Source organism: Lates calcarifer, linkage group LG3, assembly GCF_001640805.2.
Source record: "Lates calcarifer isolate ASB-BC8 linkage group LG3, TLL_Latcal_v3, whole genome shotgun sequence".
NCBI lineage: Eukaryota > Metazoa > Chordata > Actinopteri > Centropomidae > Lates > Lates calcarifer.
This window is the reverse complement of record NC_066835.1, coordinates 8,625,594-8,647,931: the sequence shown is the minus strand read 5'-3', so window position 1 is coordinate 8,647,931 and position 22,338 is coordinate 8,625,594. Positions and strand designations below refer to the sequence as shown.

At 42.1% G+C, this 22,338-nt stretch overlaps 1 protein-coding gene across 1 annotated transcript in view; it reads right to left on the bottom strand.

Moving 5' to 3' along the window:
- Positions 1-22,338, bottom strand: part of kcnh8 (potassium voltage-gated channel, subfamily H (eag-related), member 8) — a 46,866-nt gene that overhangs the window by 3,195 nt on the left and 21,333 nt on the right. Inside the window, exons 7-15 of the mRNA XM_018666668.2 lie at positions 20,139-20,343; positions 16,850-17,059; positions 15,255-15,454; positions 13,222-13,471; positions 7,975-8,189; positions 6,578-6,616; positions 5,113-5,399; positions 3,947-4,062; positions 3,601-3,680 (exon numbers count right to left, since the gene is read on the bottom strand). Of these exons, the coding sequence (XP_018522184.1) occupies positions 3,601-3,680; positions 3,947-4,062; positions 5,113-5,399; positions 6,578-6,616; positions 7,975-8,189; positions 13,222-13,471; positions 15,255-15,454; positions 16,850-17,059; positions 20,139-20,343 (1,602 nt within the window). The remainder of the gene's footprint in view (positions 1-3,600; positions 3,681-3,946; positions 4,063-5,112; positions 5,400-6,577; positions 6,617-7,974; positions 8,190-13,221; positions 13,472-15,254; positions 15,455-16,849; positions 17,060-20,138; positions 20,344-22,338) is intronic.

Sequence of the window (22,338 nt, the reverse complement as noted above, 5' to 3'; positions counted from 1 at the left end):
AATTGCAAACAGTCAAAAGGTGGCAAATTATCTTATCTTAATTATATTATCTTAAGTCTCAATATACTCCATCTAACAGTAATTGATGATCCACACTTCTCACTTATTATCTACAATAAAAAAGAGAATGAGTCAAGCTCCTCACTCAGGCCTGGGTGACTTGTGGCTTTGTGATTTAATATTCAATATGCCTCTTGTTGCTTAAGCTCAAAGAGGTGTCACTGCCATGTAGATGTAATAAAGACAAACTTTCTAGGAAACCCTTATGTAATTACCAGGAACAAAAAGCCCCAGGATATACAGTACATCATCATGAATTTGGTATTTTCAGGTCAGTCGTTTTGGGTCAAAATATTCCTGTCCCCTGCCTGCAGTTTTACATGCACCATCGTGCTGCTATAATTGGTCATCACGCTGATGAAGGTGTGAGAGAGGGGGCTGGTGATTAGTTGCTCTCTGCACGTGGCGTGTCCACAGAGGGCACAACCGTGAAGCTCTGCCAATGTGCCATCTGCTTCTGCCAGTCAAAGCACTCATGACCATTCATCACACACATCACTGCCACTGGATGAACATCAGCCCTCAGCAGGACACACAACTCCAGGTGGGAACTGCTCCGCTCACCGTGTGAATACGCCAAGAGGTGATCAGGCTGTGAACATGAATATACTGTGATCATGACAGACCAAAGCAACCTAGGAGTTTCCTCTCAGTTGCATGGACACACGTTGTGGACATACATACAACACATATGGACATATGTGCATTTGCTTATCCCAAATATGTACCAATAATCTTTCTATTAGCCAGACTTCAGTTAATAGTACAACTGCACATTTAATCTTTTTTTTTGTTGTTGTTGTTTTCTAACTTTTTGATTTACCATACTGACTATTGTCAGTATGGTAGATCAAAAACAAAATATTTTCCCTCCACTTTTTCTCCCATCTCTGGAGTGGCTGATAAAAGCCTGGATCTAAACTCTCTGATAAAAATAGAAAAGCTGAGAGCGACAGGACAGTCCAATCTGACACGCTGTCAACATGATTCCACTACTCCCACCTCAGAGACAACCATCAGACAAAACAGCAGCAATAGATGACCAGAGCCCACTGCAGATAAAGGCATATGTTAAACTAAAAATGTCACTAATAACCATGAACGTGAATTATGCTATGCTTATTCTTAACTTTACCATGAGTATAGCCATTACAATAATCATCTTAGTCTAAGTAACTCTTTCAGGGGTGTATTACAGCACATGAATAGTCTGTTATACTGATATAATGAGTAAATAATCTGCTATATTAGATATCACCTGATGACTGAAATCCTGATTGCCCACTGGATTGCCTGGTTGATTATAAAATAGACAAATATAGTATGCCTTCCTTTGCTCACTGTTTTGTTTGCTGCAACACACTCTACATCATGCACACATATTAATCTAATTTTAATTTGTAAGATTATTTACTCTTAGTTATTTAGTGTTTTATATAAATTAGCAAAATTGAGCCTCCTTGTTTTATTCAATCAAGTGTTCTCCTTGCCTTAAAGTTACACTAATCCATATTTTTTAACAATGGTGAATGTGAAAGCGGTTATTCATAGTGACCAACTTGCAGATAACTGTCACTCGACTCTGCGGTTCCCCTCAGCTCTGCGTGGTGTTAAAGTGCCTTTCAGCTCACTGTTTTGGTTTTATGGCTTGCAACTTAAATGTGTCGGTTCAGCCTCACCACTCTCATCAAGCTTGTTTCGTTATCCCTGGCAAAAAAGCTCAGCTAAATCTACACTGCCTGTACACTGCCTGCTCAGCACAAAACAGGAGACCAACTAAGTTAGCAACTGACTTGTGAACATAGTGGAGTATTTAGCTACTAAACAGCTAAATGCTTCACTCAGGAGTTGGTGGAGACAAAACACGGAGCTAAAAGAGAGTTAGTGGTGGTCAGAAACACAGCTCCAGATGTTGCTCTACTGCCCCAAAGTGGCAAAAAATATGAGTGTTATTTCTGCTTTTAAGTAACAGTTCAAATATTTTCTATTCTCAGCTTTCAGTATCTGGTTTTACTGCTTACCGATCATTTACTAAAGTAGGTCACCACTGCTGTTCTTGTTTGTGTGAATCCATGTCTCATCCTCAAGTGTGCCTGTGGTGCATGTGTGTATCATGTTGTAGTGTGTTTCTAGCCTGTTCTCGTAATTATAAGTGCAATTACTCAGAGAATTCAGGAAATGCTCTGATTGTTCCGGCCCTCTTGTGTAGCTGTACATTATGATTTCCTCATCGTGGTACAAAGGTCACCGTGTTAGGCCTCTATTCAGTCCTATTAATGTGTCATTTGTCTCACACTAGAATAAACCCTTGAGATGTACTGACATAGCTTAAGGTCGAGGGGCAAAGGAAAGAGGTCACAGATCGAGGCAGAGCTTGTTTTATCGCTGCGTTCACACAATTTGTAAGCCATTAAAATGTTGCCACCTATGTGTGGTTCTGGACAGAATCAGCACAGAAATTAACCTTGTCAGGGTTTGGTTCAGATGGCCATTTCTCATGTTGAAAATTGAAATTCATGTTTTGCTATTCAGAGGTACTGTCACCCATTAGCTGAGGTAGACAAGGTGAAAAATACACCCCTTGGATTACTGCAGTATACTGTGCAAAATGGTCAGTCTCAAGAGGCCCATGCTGATTTGGATTTTAAAAACCTGTACCATGACTTTAAGTGTTCTTCAACAATAAATCCTTTTCTGCAGACATTTTGATAGTATCCTACATGCCACATATTATACAATGTCCTCATCTGACATTTGTGTATGTGTTTGTGGAGAGCAGATAGGGTTTCGACAAACCCCCTCCCTTTTCATCTCCTATGGTGATCGGTGTGGATGGATGCAAGTGAGGATTAACAACCTACAAGACCATGCTGCGAGACTTCCTGTCAAACACCGGTAACCCACAGAGACAGTGAAAGGACAACATAGCCAATGTGTATAAGTGTGAAGGTGCTGTGCCACTGTTTTCCATGCTCTCCTTTATCTCTTCCTTCTTTGTCCTCTTTGTCCTCCGCCTTTTCTCTTTCGACTCTCTACCTTCTTCTTATTTCGTCATTCTTTTTCTTATCATCCTAGACTGAGGCTCAGCGAGAGGAAGCGAACATTCTTCCTCACCTGCCAAAAGTCTAATGTCAATTTAGCCACCCGCCAATCAAAACCATAGGATACAGCACAAGAGGCTGTCTGCGCATGTGTGTGTATGTGTGTGTGAACAGATTATTTCAAGCTGGGCAACAGAGCCCTTAAGCGAATAAAATATCCAAATATGATACTTGAGAATGCCACTGACAAGGCACAGCAGATCTATTAAGTCTTGGCATGGAAAATACAAAAGAAACTGGATTTCCTGATCTTATTTTTTTCATCTTTTCTTGGTTCATTACTTCTCTCAATCCTATCACCTGTCTTGTGCCTGACATGCTGACATGGCCATATGGCATGTGCTTACCTGAGCCCACCTGTCTGTCTCTCTCACTCTCTCTGTCTGTCTCTCTTTCTCTCACCACACACAAACACAAACATATACAAAAATAGTCCTACCTGCTGATCAAGATGTCGCAGTTGTCCCCTGGTCTCCTCTGCTTTCACTGCTAACTCTGCTGTGCTGATCTGCAGCATATCTGTGACACAAATTAGCAAGTTACAAAGCACTTTGAGCGCCAAACGAGAAGTACGAATCTGCACCCAGCAGTCAGTGCATGGAGGCAGCTAATAAATACTCTAGGCAGTGACAGAAACTGCAAAGTCACATTAATCATCCTCATTATACAACAGCTCTGAACAGTTCTCACTACCCAGGATTTGGGAAGTTGGAGGGATTGTAAATGGTATTAGGTTTTAGGTATTTGAGAGTTAAACTGATGTGCACAGATGAGGATGTGAGGACCTGTGGCTGTTGCCGAGGCACTGGTTGGTTCATTGACAGGACATCCTTGGGCGGTGGAGAAAGAGAAGGCCAAGGAACTCTCTGTCCCCTCACTGTCTTCAGTACCGTCCACGATCCTGCAGGGAGAGAAAGGATTATGTGATCACCGTCAGATATTCAAAAAACAATATGGATATTAAATATGTTGGTAGTAAATATAATACTGTTCTTATGTGACATTATATCTGGTGTTAGATTTTTGGTTATTGTAACACTGTCCATAAACAACATGTTTTCATGGTCTTGAAGGAATAGTTTGACATTGTGCTCCCATGTATGCTAACTGTGAGGCTGGAGCTAGGAAACTGCTAGCTTAGCTTAGCATAAAGACTGGAAACAGGCCAGAAAAAATCCACCAACCTCTACAGCACAGCTCACTGATCAGCACATTACATTTACTGCACACTAGCCAGCCTAGTTAGCCTGTTAACCACTGTTTCCAGTCTTTATGCTAAGCTAAGCTAAGCATTTCCTGTTTGTATACAGCTAATTCAAAGCTACATGCAAGTTCTAATGTTGTGTCCATGTGTCAGTTGTTCAGTTATCTCAATATTTGCCAAATAGATGTCAAAAAATAATCACTCTTTTCTCCTATTATAAAACACTATAATATTCCCCTGGTCATCTTGGATCCAGGCCCATAAATTGATCAAAACCGCCCTGAAAATATCTACATTGGGGTGACTAGTTGAATGAAATATGATTGGTTAAAGGTGAGTATTTGGACATTGGTAAAACCTTTGCATTTTTAAAAGAGCATACTCCAATTTGTTCATTTCTCTGTCACCCTCCCGCTCCTGATCAAATAATGTGGGTGAGGGATATGTGGGTGGTGGCCAGCAGCCTTTTTGACCATTCTGATTTAAATCCCCCATTATAACTCTATCCTTCCCAACAGGTCACATTACAGAGGAGGATAATGAAGCTCTAACTTCTGTTTCAAAGCGACCAGTTTGGTTAAATAAACAATGAAAGGTCACACAAATATTGTTTCTCACTTTTGACTTGGCCCTAGTTTGTACCACATCCACTGTGCTAAAGAATGACAAGAATAGACATAACACACAGAGTCCCAGAGATACAGGCCCACACAGGCAGACAGACAAATCAATGGCGATCAAACTCACCTGGGGCTGAGGTTGGAAGGATCTAAAGTGGTGAGAGTAATTTCCTGGATCTTCCTCCGAGACCTCTTGGAGCTCTGTCCTGTGGTCTTCTGGCTGGGTTGGCCCAGTAGAGACTTCCCACCGGAGTCCCTGAGGTTCACAACTCGGTTCCGCTCCAATGACAGAGACACAGACATGGCCTCATCTTCCTCCTCCTCCTCTTCTTCATGGTTGTCTTCGTGTTCCTCCTGAGCCTCGATGATGGGCGGATGGCCCTGAACCACTCGCCCGTTCCTTCTCACCCCTGACTGGAAATATGAAAGGAACTGTTGCAGCGAATATCATTCCCCTTTGATTTGAGGAAACTTTCAAATACGGAGTGTGGATATTCTGAGAACTTTTGCAGACTGCATAGCCATGAAAAATGCAGAGAACTGACATAAAAATTAAAATCTATTCATGTTGATTTAAGTCATCTGAAGCCACGATGATGTCAAATTTACATAGGACTGAAAAAAGCTATTCTCTGTATTCTGTGTCACAGTAAATGTTTCCATCCCCCATTTTTTCCACTTTCTCTAAAGATGCTGAAGCTGTATCTGTACAGAGAGGGGTTATTAATACATACATATATACTAATGACTTGTAAGTGCAAGGAGCACAACACTCAGCTGGATTCAAGAGCAATCACTTTGACCAAAAAAAGCACCAGATCAACAGTTTAGGCTGCAAATGTGACCTGCAGAGTCATAAAGGGAGCAAGTGAACTTTGACATCTGTCCTAATAAACATAGAGGCCTGTGTCCTCTTTTTTTAAAGGTCTGCAATTGTGCAACATTTGCTATGATGCTGATCAGCTGTAAAATGAGGATACAATGAGGTAATACCAGAAATAAGACCCACAGTGAACTATTGATCAGCGGCCTATGACCCACCTCTCGGAGGAAAACAACACCGGCGTGAAGTTAATGACTCTGGCGGCTGAATTGATTCGCCGTGAAATATCTGACTACAGATGATTATATTTGTGTTATTTGCAATTCTCAAAGGCGAAAGAGCAGCACTTAGATCATTTCATCGCCTTCTATTCTGGCTCAGCTGTGGTTTAACAACTGCTAAAACATTCTGCGCTGAATTGATCTCTCCCCTCCCTCAACCTCCCTACCAAAGAAAAAAAAAATCTCGTCATCAGAATCATTAAGTCTAAAAGATTGACTGAGTCCATTATCAGTGATGGAGGTCTACTGCTGGGTCTCGCCCTGCAGGCTTTTCATAGAATGGAAAAATTGATCTGCGGTTGCACATTAATTTAAGTTTCATCACTTTCTATTGTGGGCTGATTAAAACGTTGTGAGGACGAGTATCATCAGGCAAGTCCTTTGAGTAAATGGTACCTGTCTCAAAGAGGGGCATATTACCTTTAGATTGTAAATCATCAATCAGTGTTTGTGTATGTGTGTGAGAGAGAGTGCTTGTCTTGCAGTACCTGAGTATCTAGAGCTGTTGTGGACAGCCTGGCCTTAACCTGGAAGAGAGCCAGACAGGAAATGCACAGTAAATGAACTGCAGGAAAGAGCAATCAAGATGTGGCCTTTCTTTTCTCTGTTTTAATTTACAGAGAAGCTATTTCCAAAGGCTCGGCAGTAGATTATTTTCTAAAGTGAGCACAAGAAAATAACACATGACTGTATGGCTTGCGGTGATGCAATGATGGAAAATAACTCACCTTAATGCCCTGATACTTGAGTGTTGTGCTCATATACAGTGCAGTAATACCCAAACAGCAATCTCAACATCTCAGCCACAAACACACCCTGAGCTGCCTCCTTCCCTCTGTCTCCATTCAAACTCTCCTCAGTCCTGCGATTTGGGCTGCCCCTCTGCACATTACCTTCACCTAAAAACCCTGCGGCAGGTAGTATGAATGTGTGTATGTGTGTGTGTGTAAGTGGGCCAGTGGTGTTTGGGTAGAAGAGACAGACACACCTGGCTGTAATTACAGCAGCAGAGCTTTGGCTATTTTTGCCCTCTTTCTCTCTCTCTCTCTCACACACACACCCTTTTCTTATTTTAAAGCCAAGTCCAAGTCCAATTCTTTCCCTCCAAACTCCAGCCCTTCTTGTTTTCCTCTTTCCTCTTACTCAACCCATCAGTCATTCTCACATATCATTACAGTACCTTAATTCATCATAGAGAGAAAGTGGTGAGTGTGTATTGAGTGCTTGTCTTGAGCTGTACTGCTTTGGGTTACACTTAGTGAATTTAAGTGTTTTTCAAATACAAACAAAACAACCTGAAAGTTATAGGGGGTTTATTTGAATTATCAAAACAAAAGAGACAATCAGATTAAAAAAGGGTTTTAGAAGCACCAGTTTATCAGTTTACCAATAATCAGGGTGAAAATAGGTTTTAAAGCTGCTACTTCTGCTTAGTTTTTGGAGAAAATGTGTAAAAACTGAAAATGGTGACCCTTAGTTACATAATAAATCAGTATCTGAGAGAATTCATACAAATCCCCTCGAGACATGTAAGACACAGAAATACATTGCTTTGGATGATGATTTGTGTCTATTACAGTTAAATTGTCTAGTTGAAAACCACCCACCACCACTGCAGTGGAGGTTTCAAGTGTCCATATCACACTCATGTACATTTCATACTCGACCGCAACTGGCTTACACACTAGCTGTGATGCCACAAAATCATGTCATTAATGAAGAGTGTGAAACTCAGATTTAAGGTGAGCACATATTTTCCATCTTTTCAGCAGGTGTCAGATTCTGCACATATATCAGTCTGCACTGTGAAGCTCATTCAAAACTACCATAAAGAAAAACACATTTTTAGTGGAGGGGGACTTTAAAACCATTTGGATGGACTCACGTGTGTCTCATGTCCTTCCCTCAGGTTGTATGTGAGGTCCTGCTGGATGTCCTGGACGAAGTGGTGGGAGTATTCTGGGTAGAGGTCCAACACCTCGTACAGTCCCTTCAGGTTGATACACTGCAGGTCGCAGTAGGTCAGGGCTTTCACGTCCGCGTTGGTTTTTATCACTCGGTCATCTAAGGACAGGTTTGCCCCGATTAGGTCACCTTTGCCTGCACAGAGAGAGAGATATGGACACAAGAGGTGAGAAACAGGATCATAGCATAATGTTTACATACACGTTGCTAAAAGGGGTTGGAGATAGCAACTCTGAGTCTCTAATGCAGACTCGTATTTCACCAGCAACATGTTTCAGATCTTCCATTAATGAGGAGTTTCCGAGGGAGTGCTCTGTTTGGAGAGTGTGTGAAAGGTTTTGGAACAGTGTGATGCTGAGGCATTAGGGAGACCACCTGTCTGTTTGAGACTTGTTGCAAGCCCTCATGTCAGCAAGCATCTGTGCTGCTGATGTGGAAGCTAGACTGAATCTCTGCCATCTCCAGAGGAGGTGAGAAACAGAGACCCTGTCCTCTGATCTGTCTCTGCAGTCACAAGAAAAGAAGTTGGTAGTTGAAACTAATGTCATTAACTCATCACATGCTAAGAAAGTCAGATTTGTACCTTTCTAATAGGACAGCTAACAGGAAAAGATAGGAATTTGCTATTATAAATGTCTTTAATTGAGGGATATTAAAAATAAAAATGTCTGCAGTTGTAAATGTTAATGAAGCTTGGCAAAAGTTCAGTCAGTAGGACGTGCCATCTGTGTCACAAGGAGTTTTCCTGCTATCTTTAAACTCCACCTGCTAATTCCTGTTTCCATCCAATCATAGCCATAACATTTTATTCTACTTCAGTTCTTCTCATGTAAATTTGTTCTTCTAAATCTCACTGAAATATATTTTAAAGAAATGGATAATGTTTCAAATGTGCTACAGTATTTTCCAGAAAGTAAGTGGTTCAATGATCTACTTTTGAAGTAAAAAGCTAAAAGGACCAAGTTTCATGATAGAAAAATAAATGTCAGCCATAGCATTTTTTCACAACCTGGCAACCCAAAAGCTGCTCTTATGAATTAAAAATGATCTCTATAGTCATAATAAATGATTTATTAAACATGGTTATGCTACCAATATTAATTTTGTTCTTCCAACCACTGACTGAAAGTGTGGTTTGAATTGCTGCCATGCTCTTAACTTGACTCTTTGTCTTTATACTGCATCCAGGGAGCTTCAGCTGAGGCCAACACGAGGAAATGAAACTGGCATCAAAAGTGTCGTACCACCGTCATTTAACATCATGGCAGTGTAGGCTTCTGCCAACTGTGGCTGTTGGCAGCTCAGCTTCGTCTACTTCTTAAAGCTCCTCTCAACCGCATGTTACAACACAGAACATGAAGGCAGCTGGAAATAAACCGAACGGACAACAAGCTTTATGTTCAGTTTTTACATTGAAATGAACGTCTCCTCACTAATTAACTGTTGCCACCAACTTGTCAGAGGACGTTGAAATTAAAATGTTAAGAGCACAACTGGTCTTCTGGTCATCGACTGTTTCGGCCACAATGTGAAAACTTCCTATAAAGAAGAGATGAAGCTTGAGATACTTTTAAAACTAATCACTAATGACTAATGCAAAGCACAAATATGTTTAAGGGGACAGTGAATAAACAGAATAGTGCTGTTTACAGTCTATCATTATTATTTATGAAACATAATCACTCTCACTGCTTTTAGTAAATTTCAGGGTTTGGATGAAGCGGCTGTGACAGCTGTTTCTTGTTCTCTTGACACATACAGGACGAAGCTAAGTACCCCGTTAGTGTTAATGCCCCTTAAGCAGTGATAAAATATTCATTATGGTCATTGTGAACTGTGAACGCTGCTCAATTAAACCGCAGCTGATGGAGAGGCAGTCGTGACTGTTCTTACTCTCCTCCTCTCTGGCTCTCTCTCTCCTCCTGTCTCTCAGTCCACTCCTTCTCTTCATTATTTCAGTCATTACCTCCCTCCCTCCCTCCCTCTCTCCTTCACGCCCTCCGTTTCTAGATTTCTCACTCCAACTATATCAAAACCCTTTGTCATTGTCTTGTATTTCCTCATAACTGCCTCCCTGTCTGTGTTTCTCCTCTCCTGTCTGACGTCTGTCTTTTTCTTATTTCCTGCCTCTTTTCTTCTCTCCCCCCTTCCGTTCATTTTTTCCTCCCCTTTCCCGCTTCTCTTTGTTTTCCATCCTTCTCTTATCCTTGTTAACTTTCCTTTATTCTCTGCTTCGTGTTTTCTGTCTTCTTACATTCCTCCTCCCTGTTTTCATTCTTTCCATCCTTCTTTCTCTCTCTTCCCCGTTTTCTTCATTCTTTTTCCCTCCTCTATATACTCTTTTTCCTTCCTCCTTCCCCATTTCCTTCCCCTCCTTGCTCCTTTCCTCTCCTCCCTATTTCCCTTCTTCCCTTCCTTTCTTCCTCCCTGTTTTACTTCTTTCCTTGCTATCTCCATCTCTCTTTCCCCATTTTCATTCCTTCTTTTCATCTTTCCTGTTTCCTTACCTTCTCTTTTATTCATCCCCCTTTTGTTTCCCTTCCTTTTTTCTGCCTTCCTTCCTTCATTCCTTTTTCCTCTTTCATTTTCCTCTCCTATCTCTGTTGTTCTCCATGTCTCTCTTTCATTCATTCCTTCATGTTTTCCTTCCTTCCTTTCCTTCCCTACCTCCCCTTAACTCATCTGTATTCTCTTCTGTTTTTCTATCACACTGTTCACTTTCCTCAATTTTCCTGCTTCTTTCTCTTATCCCTCCCTCTCATTCACCCCTCAGCCCTGCTCCCTCTCTTCTTCCACATCTGCTTCCTTTTCCTACCACTGCTTTTCCCCTCACCTTCCTCCCCCCACATCCCTCTCCTTCTCTTTACCTTCCCCTCTCTCAGTCCCGCCCCTCCAACTTTTGTTTAATTTGTTTCAGAGTTTCTGCTACACACATTCCCTCTCTTCCCTCTCTCCATCAACCTTACTTTCTCCTCATCCTCTCATCCTCTCTGTCTCATGTCTCTTGCCACAGCCTCTCTCACACCCTCCCACTCTCCATTACATGGTACTGAGCTGTGGCTATGGGCTTGTGCTGTGACAAGGAAGAGGGGGATGGAGAGAGAGAGACACACACATACTCAGAAAGAGAAACAGAGCAAGAGAAGCTTTTTTCTCCTTCAGTCAGACGCTCAATGTCAGCCTGACCTTCTGCACAGTCAGCAGGCAAACACAGAGACAATGCTCCCCGCCTGTCAAGGCTACACACATATGTACCCACCCACACACACCCCCCTACACACACACACATGCACACACACACACGGCATTCTGTGCACCAGTAAACAATTCCACCTACTCGATACACACTCACAGAAACTTTCTTCAGCTGGAGCGTTTGCTCACAGGTGCTGAGACAAACAACAGGTAGACACACACGCACCCGCACACACCCGCACACACACACACACACACACCACACACACACACACCACACACACACACACACACACACACACACTAAAACAATAACAAAGATCGGATAAAGATTTTAAGTACCGCACCAACAAAGGCAATGTGATGGATGAAGTTTCAGATTTAGATCTTCCAATCGCCTGACTCACTCTCTCTCTCACACACACACACACACACACTTGTGCCAGATTGGTCCATAACTCTGTGTCACAAAGTTCAGACAGAAGAAGTCATTGAGGTCACTCAGGACAGGAGGGTAGTGTTACACAGCAGATGTGCGTGGTTGGGAATATGACGAGATTTGAAGCTTGTTTCCATCTCGTTTCAGATTTATTCTGCACGTATGAGGAGAATAATACCCACGCTTGTACATTTTCACATGATTAGTGAGCATCAGTTTTGCTGGGGAAAGTCTCCAGCACTCCAAGGCAGGTGCGAACAACAATCATATGAGTACTATTTACACCCAGTCCACCTGCTGTGGACTAAATGTCTGCTGGACCAGTTTCTCCATCTGGGTCAGTTTGCTCTCCAGAGGTGGTCTGACACTGGTTGCTTATATTTTTATCTTCTTTCTTTCTTTCTTTCTTTTATCAAGCAACCTTTCCTTTTATACATCTTTTTATGTAATTTAACCAATTTTTCCTTCAATAGAATTTCACATACTAACTCCTATTACACTAAAATGCTAATTATTCTAAGTTATGAATAGATGCCCAAATATCTTTATTTAGTTTGAACTTAATTGCAACTTTAGCAAATGTTTTGGAATCTCTTTTCTTCATTAATTAGTGGCCAATTTCTATTTCAGCATCACTGCATTTTATTTTTCTGTTTTCAGGGTCATCCCACCGTTGAAATGCACCTTTTTATATCATTCTATTTCTGCACAGGGAACAGTGCTGATGTCGTAATTAGCTGCTGCCCCGGCAAATCAAACATTAAATTAACACTGAAAATAAAAAAAGCATACAAATGTGACCCTGGGTGCCCATACACAGACCGGTTTCAACTACCTGCAAGGAGAGAAGGCCAGATAACGCTTAACTGCCCCCCACTAGATGGAACTGAAATTACCTGGCTCCAGTGAATTGGACTGATGAAATGGGCTGGACTGAACTGGACAACACAGATTAAAGTGGACAGGACTGAATTGCAATGCAATAGAATCGACTTGACCATACTTGGCCGAACATCACTGGACTGAAGTGGTGTAACCTGTATGGAATTGGACGATCATGGATTGAACTGAATGGGTTACTAGTTCATAAAATAATAATCTGTAGTGGCTGAATGTATGTGTTGAATGTGGATCAACCAAAGATGATTAAAACTGTCATGTCCTCCAACATCAAGTAAAGCTTTGAAATTGAAGAACCCAGTTTCCTCAGTTTGTTTGCTCAGCCTTAGATGAGCTCTTCTTTGGCTCTTACTGCTAGAACAAATTGTTGAAAAATGGCATCTAACTCGAGTTGATTTTATGGGAGTTTAATAACAATGGGCTCTGAGGATGAGCTGTAGCCTTTAGGACGCTGTAATGCTCCAATTTCAAAACAATGAGCTCATTTACAGGACCCAGCTCTATCACAATGAGCCACACAGAGCTTTATTATGAAGCCTGCTGCTGGGACTTTCTTTGTAAAACTATATAATAATGGCACAAAGGGATTTTTACTCTATGTTCTAGCCACTGATCCCCATCCCCTTATCGTACCCAGGATGGCTAGCACCATGCCGTCCTTCAGCACCTCCATGGACCCCGAGCAGACGAAGAAGATGGCCTGGAGAGCGTCACCCTGCCGGAGGAGGTACTCTCCCGGAGCGCAGAAGGAGGTCTTGATGTGCAGAGACAGGGAGCGCAGGCAGCCGCGACTGGCGGAGGCAAACAACGACAGCTCCAGTATCTCCTTGTTAAGGTGCATGGTGATGTCGGATCGCAGCTCATCCGGAAAGTCCTTCAGCAGCTGTGGAGATGATGGGGTGGAGGGGTTGAGGCAGAGAATGAGTTGGAGAAAGACAGAGAGAGAGAGGAGTCATGACAGCTGTGAAAATATCCCATGCTGCAACTTGGCGATTAAATTTCCAGCCGTTGGTTGCTTTGATTTGATTCCTAAGCTATTGTACCACAGGAAACATAAATGTCAAGTCAAGTTAAGTTTATTTATTTAGCCCAAAATCAATAGTTTGCCTCAGAGGGTTTTACAATATGTGCAACAGATGGAAAACAACCTCCAGAACATTCAGAACATCATTTTATAGATATGATTTCATTTCTAGACAACCAATGAACAAAAATAACACATTTAGTTTCCTATGTGCTATAGTGAATATTACACATGTAAGAACTAGTTTATAACACTGATATGAAGTTAAAGATGGACCCAAACACCCAAACACAATCTGGAATATCCCTATCACATTTTAAAAATCTTTTATTATTTATATCTGACTCTCCTCATCAGGTCAAAGATCCGGAGCTCACCGTCACGTAGAGTCGATCAATGAGTCATCAGAGCCGGGTGTGACTTTAATCAACAGGCCCATCTATAATTCATCTGTCTGGGATTCATCATCGTCACTCCATCTAAAGCGCTGGTCTGGGCTCTGACAGCTGTCTCGCAGGCATTCACAGCCTGGAGGGACGAGCAGCTATTAGACTACTGACTGGCTGCCTCCTCCGTTTCCTTCCCTGGGCTTGTCAAGAAAAGGTGCCGCTCGCTCTCCTCTTTCTCTGTTTGTGTTTCCTCTGAGCTGTCCTCATGCCACATTGGCAAACTTAGCTCTGCCTCCACCTGTCTCCATTTTTCAGTTTATGTTAATCTGTACTGTTTTTCAATTTCTGGCATTTAGTCCAACTTTTTTGTCTGGTACCAACCTGCAATAAGGTGTGTTTACATATGTGTTTGCGTATGTCTCCTTAGATCGACAGCATAAAAATACTTATTACAGTGTAATAATCCTCTATTACAGGTCAAAGCCCCTCATTAAATGTATATTATACTACATTCTGGTTTCTCCGTTTTGAAATGTGCAAAGAAACTGGTGACTAAAGCTCTCAAATAAATGTAGTTCAGTAAAAACTTCTATATTTCCCTCTAAAATGTAGTAAAATAGAAGGATATAGTAGTATGAAATAGAAACAAACAAGTAAAGCAGAAATACCTTAAAAATGTTCCTCAGTATAATGCTTGATATTCCAGTTTTTTTCCAGTTTGTTGACATGGATTTAAAATCATGTCACCTGATTCTCCACAGCTCAAATTTCTACATTCCTTGTACTTGACACGTAACCTCAGTCTGACATCAGCTATGAGCAGTCTAGAAAAAGGTCTGCAGGGTTATATCCTGTCATCAACAAATGACCATGTGAGACAGAGGAGTGATGTGCTTCTCTGTCGCTTCTTAATTTTTCGCTCTTGTCCTGTCCTTGTCAGTCAGTGCTGAGGAAAACAACATGTTCTTACATCGTGGGGGATCCTGTCGTATCAATCATATTATCACTCTTATGATGAGTTTAAATGTGGCCGATATGTGAGGGGGGAGGATATATGTGATCTTTCAAATGAACTATTGATTCTTATATGTTATGCTGTAAGGTGTCAAAATAAAAGTTAACTGAAAAAGGAGGATAAGGATTTATAACCAGTTTAAGTGTACTGTGTATGTGTGTGTATGTGGTGTGTGTGGGGTTTCTGTGCTCTGGCATAAAAACACTTCAAACCGAATCAGGCTGCCTCCATCTTGTACCTCGTTACAGTCGATGCCGTTGTTGACCGACCAGGTTGTCTGAAAATACTCCAGCATCCGCTGCTTGAGGCTCTGCGGCAGATGATGGACACGTATGAAGTCCTTGAGGTCTTTGGTTCTGGTGTGATATTGGGACCAGCGCGAGTACATCCTCTGGATAATGGCTGTCACGTTACCAAAGACCAAGGCGTGCATCAGTGCTGTGGGTAAGAGGAGGACAAGGAGGAGAGGGAGGGATGAAGGAGAGTTAGACAGGGAAAAAGAGAGATAATGGGGCATAAGCATGAATGAAACAGATCAGAATGACAGCAGAGTAATATTTTTGTGTATCTCAGCATAAACATAAAGAGACACAGCAGGGGTTGTTTCAGTAACAATGGAGCAGTTGAACATCAACAGGATGACTGGGATTTGCATGCTCTGTCTTTTTCATGCCATCACACCCAATCAGACCCTTCTAAAACCACACATTATCCTGCTGTGTACTGTGTTATGTGTGTAGCCTCATTTCTGGGAGATACATTTAATCAAAAGCAGAATGTGGCACATGTATAAAGAAAGGTTGTAATCATTTAAGCAATGTGTTTTCACAACTGCTCGTAGGCTGTATAATGGTCTCCATGATACATGATTGATTAAATCCCTACAGCAATGAGAAAAAGCTCCATAGTGGCAGCAACAGTATCAAATATTTCTCTCCTGTAAATATGATGAAGCATTAATCTTCTTGGGAGCTGTCAATTAATGTGATCAAACACACTGAAAAACCAGTCAACCAGCAAATATTATATTTGCATTCATGTCTTACAACTCTGCATCTCCCAGACAGGAGCATCGGTGTCAGAAACTGAGAGGAGCTGATTTGATTGGAATGACAGATACCTGCCCTTTATACGCCCACAGATAATGCATCCTCCTAATCTCATTCAGTTTTCAACTGCGCCACAGGTTTGTCCTGTACCTCGGGACATGAAAGCACCGAACACAGGCTACATGTCTAATGCAACTGCTATGTCGACGGACTCCTGTTTCTGAGGTGTGCCACTAGTGAAAGAAAAAAGTTATTTTATTTATTTATTTTTTTTTTTATTTCAATCACATTTTTCTGCTTTGCACTGTAAAGCAGGATAAGGCAATAATCCAATTTCTTCCACAGACTCACTGCATTTGACCTATACTCTGCTATAAATATGAACAGGTGTGTTGTGTTAGTTTTCATTTCACGTTAACACACAAGGGACAGTATGGATGTATGTGTGTGTGACTGCTACTGCCCCCAGGCAGTCAGGGACATTTAACGTACTAGCCGAACCAGGGTGAGGAGTGTCCACAGGGAAAAACCCCACCATGGTGACCTCTCCTCATCCCCAAAAAAAACAAACCTAGTGTAACGATCCAGTTTAAACTGGATCAGAGTTTTTCTGCAAAAGGCTGTTTAATGTAAATTATACTGGATTATAATGAAACTACACACAGAGGAAGTGCAGGCAAAAACATACAGAGTACATCACTGCCAAGCATGTGTTCCAAAACCCCCCCCCAGATTTTTAGAATACTTCAGATACATGATCACTGGATGTGTGTGTTCTGTGTACCTCCTATGAGCATAACACAAATAGAGAAGATCTTTTCGGCGTCAGTGTTGGCCGACACATTGCCGAAGCCCACACTGGTCAGACTGCTGAGGGTGAAGTAGAGTGATGCCACGTAGACGCTCCTGATGGAGGGACCGCTGCCGGTCCCGTTCACACCTTCTATGGTGTAGTACGGCAATTCCAGCCGCTTCCCCAACTCGTGGAGCCATCCTGGATTTAAATGGTGAGAAACATTGATGGGTGACAGGACAAATAGATGGTTAGAGCTTGTAACAAATGCACTTTCATTGTGTTTTCTGAACTAATAACATTGACGCTATCTGTCACAACGGCATCGTCATTAAGAAGCAAATCCTATCTGTTCTGAGCGGTATCTACAGTAATTATCAAAAGAAGAAGAATAGTTTTAATGTTTACACATTTCTTCTTCTCACATCTTCCTAAGGAGCCAGATGTTATCACCATAAATGCACCGTGTGATTGTGCAGAATTTTAAATACAAAGACCTGAAACTGAAAGTCTGTGCAGTGAAGCACGTCGATGCAGACAAAGTCGACAGCACCATGCTCTGGAAACTGCAGTAAGCAGCAGTTGCCCCCCGCCCTCCGGCTACAGCCAGAACAATGGATTTCACAGTGGAAACAGATTAGATGTTTGGGAACCAAAACTGATCTCTGGTCAGTACAGTGTGGAGACATGCAGCTGATCCCAGGAGAGTCTACTGCAGACACTGATGAATGGTAATTGGATGGAAGCTAGATAGCTAGATAGCTGCCTGACTTCAACGCTCAGTTCGGCATCAGAAAAACGCATAATTAGGATACAACGCATTAATCCAGCCTCATGTACTGACCCGTTAGTCTATGACACTGAAATGCGGTAATTGGTGAGGAGAAATCTGCATCGTTCTCATGACCCAGTCGATGCTGACCCAGAACCAGTTATGAAGATACCAAGGCGAGGTAACTGCGAGCGGTGCGGCTCATCGATACTGACCAGAGATCAGCCCAGGGGGCCTCATTATATGAGGGACCTGGAGGCTGAGGGGGAAGCCTGGGGGCTCCATCATTAATTAAGAGAAGAATCACGCCATTCGCTCAGTCAGCTTTACAACACACACACACACACACACACACACACACACACACACACACACACACGCAGTTACTCTCACATTTTCCAGTCAACACATACATACAGACTTAGGAATCAATAAATTGATAAGGAAATATTAAACTCCATTTAGCCGTTAAATTACACTGTTTAGTGCAACATTAAGAGACTAATACAAACATGCAGTGCTGTCTCTAGTCTGTAAATACAAAATCCATAATATGACAGCATGATGTCATGTTATGCTGATCACTGAGAGATTCTTATTGAAGGACAATATTATGTCCTTTGAAACCACTTGCATCTGGCGTCATGAGGATCGTCATATTACTGTACTGCTCTAACACCAAAAAATGCATCGATACTTGTTCAGTGCTTCATAATTCTGATGGTTTTTAATCCTGGTTGTATGTAACCATGTAGAAAGACCATGATAAAAACGCAAGTACAGGTGAATATCAAAATCCTACTTGCTGAACATAAAAAACTGCAGCTTTTATGCATCAGGCTTTTCAGAACCACTGTTGATTTAGAAATAATGAGCCATGAAACTGCATTGTACCAGAATATCAACACATTTTACTGAACTCCACACACGGCGTGATAGTTGAAGTAAAGAGGAGTCCCCTATATAAAATATATGTCGGATTTATGTGGTCAGAAAGGTGAGAAATGACTTCTTTTATCAATACCTGATGATCAATAAAGACTTTAACATTTTAGCTCTGTAGACTTTAAGTCATGAGCCATTTCTTCCAGGTATTTGCCCATAAAAGTCCAGTGTTTCCTTTATATAGATTTTGCACAGAGCTTGACAAAGCTTGGTACGGCTAGAAAAATGTAGATAAAATGAAAACACCTCATCTGGCCTCACTGTTCAACCCATACAAAAAACAAAATACACAGTTAAATTAGCATCAACAGCAAAGCTGCGTGTACATACTGTATATTCTCAGAGGGACACACTTGTGTACCTCACCCAGTGTTCCCCAAAACATCCCCTGTCCTATCAAAGCATTCTCTCATTTTTACTGACTTAAAACACAAATCTGTGATTGGATTTCAGTGCCTCCTGCCCTAACCCAGAGTTTCATGCCACCATTTCCCACAGTCCATTAGCATGTTGTGACAGAGCTGACAATGACCCGCTGCAGGCTCACTTCACATGCCACTCAACTCTCACCACAGCAGCAGGAAGCAGCAAGAAGCAGCAGGTAGTTGTCATGCGGTAGTCATTCTTCTAGTCCATTTTTCTATAAAAAGAACAACACTCAGTACTATCTTCCTTCTCATGTTCCTTCTCATTTTTTATTCACAGAAACTAAATGCCTGTTCAAACTTTTTGGTTTTTTTCCACACAGGGAGGCATTGTCGTCGCAGTAACTGTGTAAATGTCAAACTTTGACAGGATGGGATTCAAGTGTTTCTTGGGATACTCAGAGTGTTATTATCCACAGTGTTATTATGTCTCATGTTTTGTGATGATTCAGCAGATTCAGTATCATACTAACAAAGACATTTTATATACAGTCTAAAAAGACAAAATAATAATAAGGTAAAGAAATAAGGTCTGTAGTAAACACAATCTCAAGACATTTTCGCCTTTTATTCTACAACATAAAATAACCGCAGGCGGTTGCTAACAAGCGGCTAAACGAGACTACAGAGGTTGTTGATGTCATAAAACTGCCTACGAAAACCAATCTACTCACCAGTCCGCCTTTACAGCCTTGCTGTGTTTATACTCACACTCTTGCAAACTATTAATAACTTTCTAAGAAGAGGAGGTAAGCAGCTTAATTAAATTACAAATTAAATTAATCTATCAAGTCTGTATCGTACAATTTCCAGTGAACTATGATGGCTTGAAATCGCCACTTGCTTAGGATGTTCCTGCCAATATGGCGTTGTAAACAAATCGAGTCATGTGAAGCCCGGAGCTCTATACTAAAGGTCTTTGGAATTCTGCACATACAGTTCATATCATATTGTATCCCCCAGTAAAACAATGCCAAGCTCCAATAGTGCCTAAAGATACACCTCCTGAGTTTGGTCTAGTGGCCACTGGCACCCCCAGTGAGCTGAGAGGAATGATGCTGTGGAGCTCACCATACTGCAGCAAGGGAGGTGGGAGGTCTTTTTGGATTTAAGGGCACTAACTAGCATCATTACTCACCGATTTCCCAGTTGTAGGTGTTGGCCTCCATTTCCATCTTGCCGATGATGTACCAGATGCAGGCCATCCAGTGGGCCAGCAGGGCGAACATGGACATCAGCAGGGTGAGGACTACCGTGCTGTGCTGTGAGTAGCGGTCCATCTTCTGGAGCAGACGCAGCAGGCGGAGCAGACGTACCGTTTTTAGCAGGTGGACCACAGACACCTGGGGAGCCAAGAGAGCCAAGGTGAGTTTTCAAGGTTATCGTGTGTTAAACCTATATTGGATTTCTCTCCACGCACTACAAAAACACACAGCATCGTCATCACTATATATCAGCACTACTACCATTATCCCCTCTCTCCACAACTATAGCTCCTGCAGGCAACATGTGTTTGATCCCTCGCTAAGCAGTGATCAAGTACCACAACTACAAAACCCCCTTTTCATTTCTTGTGATTTTCTGGTGTTCTGCTGGGGGCAAAGTCAGACAGACAGACAGACGCAGAGTGAAACAGTAGCGAGTAGCAGACTGCAGTCGTCTCCCTTTTACAGACAGTAAATCTCACAGGAGGAGCGATAAACCAGTTTAACACACACACACATTCTAATACACAACTGCATACACAGCACTGCTTGAAGTGACAAAAAGCTCTTAACTGTGCTTCATGAACTCTCAAACATTAGAGGCTGCTGAAATGCTCTCATATTCTATAATTAGAATGTGACAAATGCTTGTAAACACATCAACAGTATGATCTATATGAATATTTCCTGATGAAGGATCCTTGAATATAAAACGACCAATTAGAGCAATCAGGCGCTTGCTCGCAGGTGTGTTTGTTTTGTTCCTCACCGCCACCATACAAGTACAGTATTTCTCTACTCCAGCTTTCATTACTTTCCATCTTTTCTCACTTTGTCCTTTGTTCTTTCACTCCTTCAGTCCCTCACAAATTAAAGGACTTCTGCCTCCCTCCATCAGCTCATGTGCACACTGTTGGGGCCCTTCCACACCTTTCCCACACTCATGTGCTGTAGATGTGATGTGAATGTCATCCATTGTGCACCTGCTCCTCAGGCAATCTCCACCAACAGTCTATCATTTGGGACTTGCCATGCCATGTATCCCCACTGGAGATACACACACACACACACACACACACATATATACCCCAGCTGTCATTTAGAGGGATGTAGGGCAAGGAGGATATTTGTAACGTTTCTATGAGGATGTATGTGCATTTGTGTAGTGTGTGTGTGTACGTGTGTGTGTGTGTGTGTGTGTGGTGGTGGTGGTGGGGGTTTACTAGCAATGGGTGAAGACATAGAAAGTGGGTCAGAAATTCTATAGAAAAGGTGTATATAATGTAATAACTTGAATAAATAGAGAAAGATGGAGGATGGGGGGCAAAAGCACAAAAGAATGATAAAAAACAGGAGAGACAATGTATGTGTGTGTGTGCGTAAGAGAAAGAGAGAATTCACAAGCTACAGTAAGAGGAGGAGAGGTGTGGACAGTCCTTATCAGAGCTCCAGTATGTTTTATGGCGGTTTTTCCACACTCTTGCTGTGAGAAATAGAGAGCTGGTGCAGCACAAGGGGTAATGAAGCCTCCTACCGAGCCCCGGGGAGAAGCTCCATCTCTTCTCCATCATCTATCACCGCCCCGCATCCCACCTATGGAGAGAGAAGGCTGCGCCGCATCCCATTCTTCGTCCATGCAGCGTGAGCAGTAAGCAATACAATGCACCCAACAATGCATACACACACCTCCTGCCACTTTCTCCTTTAACTTTTCCCTCATCCACTTCCATCTCTCCCCTGCCATTCACATTTTCATTTCCTCTGCTCCTCAGGTGTGAAATTTACATTTAGCAGCTTGATTGCTTACTTTCCTCCTTCTGGTTTTTCAGCCAGTATTTGTCCACACGATACTGCAACTTTACAGAGATGCTCATTATTTCTCCCCCTGCAGCCACACCTTCAGCCCTACAAGCCAATCACAACAGTGTGACTGGCCACATTTTTATTTATTTTATTGATGCAGCAGTAACGGGCCAATAAGCATGTTCTCCAATACCACAGGCCTCAAAGCCCAGGAAACATAGTAGCCCAGGAGTTTTGATAATAACTTTAGCATGAAGTACTAATAACACACCGCGGTCTGTCGCTCTGTTCTCACCAACAGAGGCTCATGTTTGTGTTATCATCTTGCCG